This window comes from Tauraco erythrolophus, chromosome 9, assembly GCF_009769465.1.
Source record: "Tauraco erythrolophus isolate bTauEry1 chromosome 9, bTauEry1.pri, whole genome shotgun sequence".
NCBI classification, from domain to species: Eukaryota; Metazoa; Chordata; class Aves; order Musophagiformes; family Musophagidae; genus Tauraco; species Tauraco erythrolophus.
Window position 1 is genome coordinate 38,140,374 of NC_141473.1, and position 6,511 is coordinate 38,146,884.

The following is a 6,511-nucleotide window of genomic DNA, read 5'->3' on the forward strand; positions in this document are numbered from 1 at the left end:
GAGGACAAGACAGACAAGCTGGACCTCACTTGACCTGGATACACGTAGGATGTACCCAGGGCAGGGAGCAGAGGACAGCACTGATATTCCCTATCATCAGCACCCCACAATTCAGGTCCGCATACACACTTGAACCCTCCCACCCAGTCTGCGGCTGCTTCCATGGACCTGTAACTCCACGACCCATGGGATGCCTCGCTGGTATGAATATCTGCCTCATCCTACCTCTGCCACGCTGATCTGCTCCTCTTCCCTTCTCTTTCTGCGGTATCAGGCAGGAAAAGCCCACAGGCTGAGCGCGGAGGAGAGGGAGCAGCTGCTGCCAAACCTGAGAGCTGTGGGCTGGAACGAGGTGGAAGGCAGAGACGCCATCTTCAAAGAGTTCCACTTCAAGGACTTCAACCGGGTACGAGCATCGGTGGTGCAGCTTTACAACACGGGAGACTTGGTTTGCAGAGCAGGGAATCCCATCTGCAAGGCTCAGCCATACAAAACCCTCCGTGTTTCTCCTGAAATGTAATGACTGAGCAAGATAACCTGCCCAAAATAACAAAGTGCTCAACCCAGCACATGGTGTGTCTGGGAAAAGCTCCCCAAAAAGAGGAAAACCCACAGGAAACCTCAACAAAGATAGAGAATATCCCAGGGTTTGCATTTGGTTGGGTTATCTAGAAACATGTGGTGTAAAATTAATAACTATGTGGTGAAAAACAATGTATCACAGGGTACGTGGTTCAGAGTTAACTCTTCTTCTTAACTCCACTGGGCAGGCCTTTGGCTTCATGACCAGAGTGGCTCTACAAGCAGAAAAACTGGATCACCACCCTGAATGGTTCAATGTGTACAATAAGGTAAGACAGAGGGATGGTTGGGGCAACCGGAGCTCTTCAGGGGCACACATCCCTTTTGTGAGGCATAAAACGACAGCAGCAAGCGCTGTTCAGATCAGTGGGACCCCTTTCCTCAGATGCTAGCTGTAGGAAGGAGAAAACCAGGCAAAATACCAGACCACCTCTCCCACCCCGGGAAATTTCACTAACAAGTCTGGAGAAAGTAATAGTACTACCTGCCTCATCAGATGCCAACTGTCTGCAGCTCTGGGGGAAACTGTTCCTGCTCTTTCTGCCAGCAACACTCGGTCGGTCTGTCTGTCTGGTTTAGGTTCACATCACCTTGAGCACCCACGAGTGTGGAGGCTTATCGGAGCGAGACATCAACTTGGCCAGCTTCATCGAGCAGGTTGCAGCTTCTCTCTCCTGACGAGGGAGAGACACGTGAAGCCACATGAGGCCTCTGTCACTGCCACCACCCACACCTCGCCTGGACGGCCACACCTAGAGCCTCCTCCCGCTTCCAAACTAGTTCCTGGATCCACACTGCCTAACGCCATGCCAAATTGCCCGCCACAGCTTAGATGAACGGAAGCACTTCTTGGGCACCACGCATATATCCATCTCTGATCTTGCCACTTCTATTCTTCGACCCTTCGTTACCTGCGTGCTACCAACCCACAAACCGCTGAGCCTCTGGGGCTTTCGGAGGTGCCCTTTTAGCAGGAGGCACGTTACACGATTGCACCAGTACATCTTTCCAGAGCCTGACCCCATCCAGCCACGTGTTATTGCTTCTTTACCTACTGGAATATGCTTTCTAACCTAAAACATGGTACGCAAACCCACCCTTTCATTTCTCTGTGCCATACCAGCAACTGTAATGTGCAATCTGGTTATTACCGTAACCTCTTTTCCAGCAGTATTATAAGCAGGCACGCGATCTCATCCCTATTGTAACCTGCCCTTAGTAGGATACCAACTGAAAACGTTTACAATAAAGGTCTTGGTTAACCTGATGTCAGTTTGGAAAGAGGCCTCACTGTCAAAAATCACGCCAACAGTTTTCCCGAGGTAGGTACTTGGCCTGACTGCTCTCAAGAAGGTGCTTCTGCTATGGAAAAGCTTCTTGATGAAGCAAAGCGGAGAAACAGCACGTGCCTTCGCAGGCCTGCACCTCAAAGTGAACGGGGTCTGAAAGAGAACAAAATTATCAAAGCCAGGGCAGATCAGACAAAAACTGCTTATGCTAAAAAATCAGAAGGGTACCCTAGCCAAGGCACGAAAATAGGGAATTGTCGTGATTTAGGTCGATCCGGCAACTAAACTCCACACAGCCGCTCTTTCACTCCTTCCCCAGTGAAGTGGAGAGGAGAAAAAAATAATAAAAGGACTGAGGGTCGAGACAAGAACAGAGTGAGCACCCACCGACCATGGTCCCGGGCAAAACAGACTCAGCTTGGGAATAAAGCAATTCATTTTATTAAGTTACTTAAAAGGATAAAGAGAAACAAAAGCAGTTACTTGAGAGGATAAAAAGAAACAAAGCCAGATCTTAAAAACAACACCTTCCCCCCCCCCCCCTTTCCTTTTCTTCCCGGCTCTACCTCCTCCCCCAGCGACACAGGGGGGCAGGGAATGGGGGAGTACAGGTCAGTTCATCCCATGTTGTTCCTGCCACTCCTTTTCTTAAAGGAAGAGGAGTCCTTACACCCTTTTCCCTTGCTCCAGTGGATCCCCTACTCAAAGGGAAATCCACAGACTTTTCCAACGTGAGTCCCACTCGCAGGATGCAATCCTTCCCCATCAGATTGCTCCAGTGCAGGCTTTACCAGTCTTGGATTCTTCGGGAGTTGTTGCCACTCGCTCTGGCGTGGGTCGTCCCACGGACATTAGATGCATCTCTACCTTGTTGTGCGTCCCATGGCTCACGACCGTCCTCAGGTTCAGGCATCTCTTCTCCAACCTGGGCTTCTTCACAGGCTGTGGGTGGGTCTCTGCTCCACTGAGTCCGTCCTGGCTGCAGGGGGGCCGCCTGCCATCTCACCACCAGTTGCAGGGGAAAGCTCCAGCACCTCGTCCCGTTCTATCTTCACTGACCCCGTGTCGGTGTGGCCGTTTCTCTCAGATCTCAGTCCTCTCTAGGTGAACTCGGACCAATGGGCACCCTGGGAGCAGGGCGCTCCCCGAGATCCCTGGGCCGCGCCAGCCTGGCACAGGCAGCCACCCGGCCAGGAGACAGGGAGCGGGGGCAGTGCCCTCCTCCCTTCTCCTCGCACCTTTCCCGGTTCCTTTGTCTCAACTTAAATAGGGCAATTTGCAGAGGCACCGATTGGCTCAAACCCGAGGGGATGGGAGTCCGATCTGGTGACCAGAACTGGGTCTGACCCGGTTCCAAAACCGGGGAAGTCACAGGGAGCGAATGCCCTCTCCTGCCACCAGAACCCTTTTACATCAACCCATCACAGGAATGCCCAACCTAAAGGCACAAAAGCGGGGCACAGACGAGCCAGGGGCTGCTTAGGGTGCAATGCTTCCCAAAAGAGGCTGTAGGTGGATTTGGTGGTGTAAGATCTTCGTGCCACTAACGCAGCAGCGACCTCTGCATTCGGTGAGTCCGCAGCCAAATCGCTGCCTTTTCAGAGTAACGGCAACAATTTGCTGTGAAACCAACCGTAGTTGCTTTCAGCAAAACAGCCTGGGAGAAACACTACAAACACCCACTTCAGGTCTTTTTTTTTTTTAACCCTTTAAAATTCTATAAATTATTAAGACAAAATCCATAGCTCTCAAGTGACAATTTTCAGCATCCTTGAACATCTCATGCAAGATGTAGCCACGGACACCACCTTAATCTTGACGGAATGAAGGAGCAGCCCTCGGGCACAGTTAGTAAGATCCATAAACCATTCTCCCTGCCACAGACCAGGCTGTGCATGAGCAAAGACCAGGAGCAATAGGTCCCCATTCATTAAATGATCGCTGAAGCAGAAAAATAAAGAGTTCAATGAGCCTAGATAGCGAAATGCACCATTTTAATACAAACTAGGCCAAATTTTCACCATCTCTTCAGCTATTTCAGCCAACAGTTTTACAGTGGCAAATTAGAGCAATACAGAATACTGCCATCAGATGAACGCGTCCCATTTGTTCATTAAAAATTCCATGTGTATTTATTGGGCAAGATGCTACTGTGTTGTACACAACACTTCCACTCCCCTCTCCCCCAAGTCATCAGAGAAGTGCAGACGAAATCCACAGCATGAAGACACGCAACTCTTCTTGGTCCATCCCACTGGATATTCTTCAGTCTAGTACCTAAGAGCACGCGATTCCCTTGGGAGCGCTTTGTACAAGCCACAAATCCAACACCTCACTTGGAAAACCTGACAGTCAGAAACCTCGCAGGAATCAATAGTCACAAAGATCCCTCCGGGTCTAAAGTACCATCCAGTTTCAGGTCATAATCCAGTCCATAAAATTCTTCTTTTTTGTCTTTTCAATAATTATACAGCCTGTTAATCGCATTGTTTTTCTAAGACCATTTGGCATGATAAAGGAGATGCAGATTACATGTTAGATGACAAGGATGCATAAAGACTACACACCGGTAAATTCCAGTGGCCTAACTCCTGACCGGAAGATTACAATTACAGTACAGAACAAATACACATAAAGTAATTAAACCCACAAATGTTACTACTAAGTGAAACCCAGAATGGAATACATTGACTTACAAATAACACCTTCGAATACATCCAAAAATGTGAAATGGAGCACTGATCCATTAGATCCATCTGCTTCCTCAGAGGAGAACCCAACTAGGGAAGAGGAGGGAGTTTTTCTCTTTTTAACCCCATCCCAACCCATCTCCTCTTTCTTGTAAAGCAGAAAAAAAAAAAGAGTACCTCCCTTTTTGTTTTGTTTTTTGAATCTCGGTTCAAAAGAGAACCATCACAGTAGCCAGACACTTTACGACTGTCTCCAAAGTACAGCAAACTCAGAGATGCAGTAATGGTCACATTGGCAAGAGGTTAACAGAATAAATAGGTCCAACAAAAAGGCTGACTGCCAGAGCTGGTAACACCATCAAGAGACTATTAGGCTATTCAAATGCTATGCTTTCAAAAGGGCTCAGAGACATGCATAAAGTCATCAGTGTTAAGGGCAGATGGCCAAAGTACTTTTGTCTCCCAGCACTGAGAATAAACCTGTCAAAAAGCAAGTATTCTTCCCACAATCACTGGGGCCAAGGCTGCTACACTGGTGTGCCCAGTGACTGCCTTCTCCTTCGGTGTAATTATGATGCAAGTGTGTGCTTCAGCTGTGTTAAGCCAGTGAGGGTCAGCTTCGGGCTAACAAGCCCACTCCAGCAGAGACACAGATGCCTTCTGATGCCCTGCACAATGCAGAGGTGGCATGAAGTCTTCTCCCAAGTGCCTAGGAGGCTCTCGGTAGCATGCAAAAAGCTGAGTGGAACCACATGGGAAAGCCCTGCAGGAGTGACTCCACCGCTGTTTAATAACTCGAGATTCTAGCTTGTCCTTAAGGACACAACTGCCTCACAAGTTGCACTAGGAAAACTCCCTCACCATAAAAACAGTGGAGAAAAATAAAGAAAGGTGAGCCATATGCCCAAGGCTTGAATACCTCCCAACCTGCTGCATCCTGTCATCCATCTCTCAGAGCTATACCTACATCTTTGTAATACTATGAAGGGACTTGGCTCAATACAACTACCTTACACAAGAGCGTACTTTCTCTGAGGCCAGTCTGCCTTTGAGGTTGTTTTTTTCAGTATAGTACCGTAAGGAAACGACCACAGCCAACGCTGCAGTCCACAGCTGAACCCTCAAACCCTCCCTGGCATCCCAGAAAAAAAAAAAAAAAAGCCAGAGAAGCGTCAAGGCACAACGGTGAATGCCCTTTTGAGAATGTGCCTTAAAAGAATCAGTGCAAAGAGCAGAGACCGCTGCTATTATAAACGTCGCCTTTTTATACTAAAAGATGGTGGTAAAAAAAAAGGTCAGCATTGGCGCCATCCGTTTGCACGTGAATTCCTCGGCCGTGACACACGCCAGGGCCTGACCGACTCTACTACAGCATGGTGAGATAGTGCAAAACCTTCAGGTCACAAACAGTGAAACCCTCCAGAATTGTGCAAGGTACAACGAGCACTCTTGGTGGCAAAGGCATACCTTCTAGAAGAGGCAGGGAAGCAAAACAATTACTACGTACCCAGGATTTTCAGTACCATCCAGTTCCTCTCCCTATACCACCCGCTTGGTTTCCATTTCAGTTGTTATTCAAACCAAGAGATTGCAGAAGATTTTGTGTCTGGTTTTTTTCCCCCCTCAGCAGATATCGATTGCAGTCTCACTGAGACCTCCAGAGGGGATTTCAAAAAGAGTACATGACCATCTCTCCTTTGCCAATTTATCGGCTGCGCATTACACAGATATAAGGCTCCCAGTCAGTTAAATGCAGCAGCTTGGAGGAACACTCAGAAGAAAACAAAATATTCAATTTATTTTCTACCTTCAACTTCTGGGAAGATTGAAGCTTTGGAACACAACATGAGAACTCGAATCTAACACTTGGTTGGACACCGGCTGAATACCAGGTCTGAGGAGAAGAAACAGCAAGGAATGAAGTGACACACAGAATACCTGAGGAATTTG

General features: G+C 48.2%; 1 protein-coding gene across 1 annotated transcript; it reads left to right on the forward strand.

Annotated features, from left to right (window-relative positions):
- The first annotated feature begins 782 nt into the window (after window positions 1–782).
- Window positions 783–1,260, forward strand: PCBD1 (pterin-4 alpha-carbinolamine dehydratase 1). The gene is made up of 2 exons (XM_009989665.2): window positions 783–851; window positions 1,162–1,260. The coding sequence occupies exons 1-2, from the start codon at window positions 783–785 to the stop codon at window positions 1,258–1,260; spliced, it is 168 nt and encodes a 55-aa protein (XP_009987967.2).
- Window positions 1,261–6,511: the final 5,251 nt, after the last annotated feature.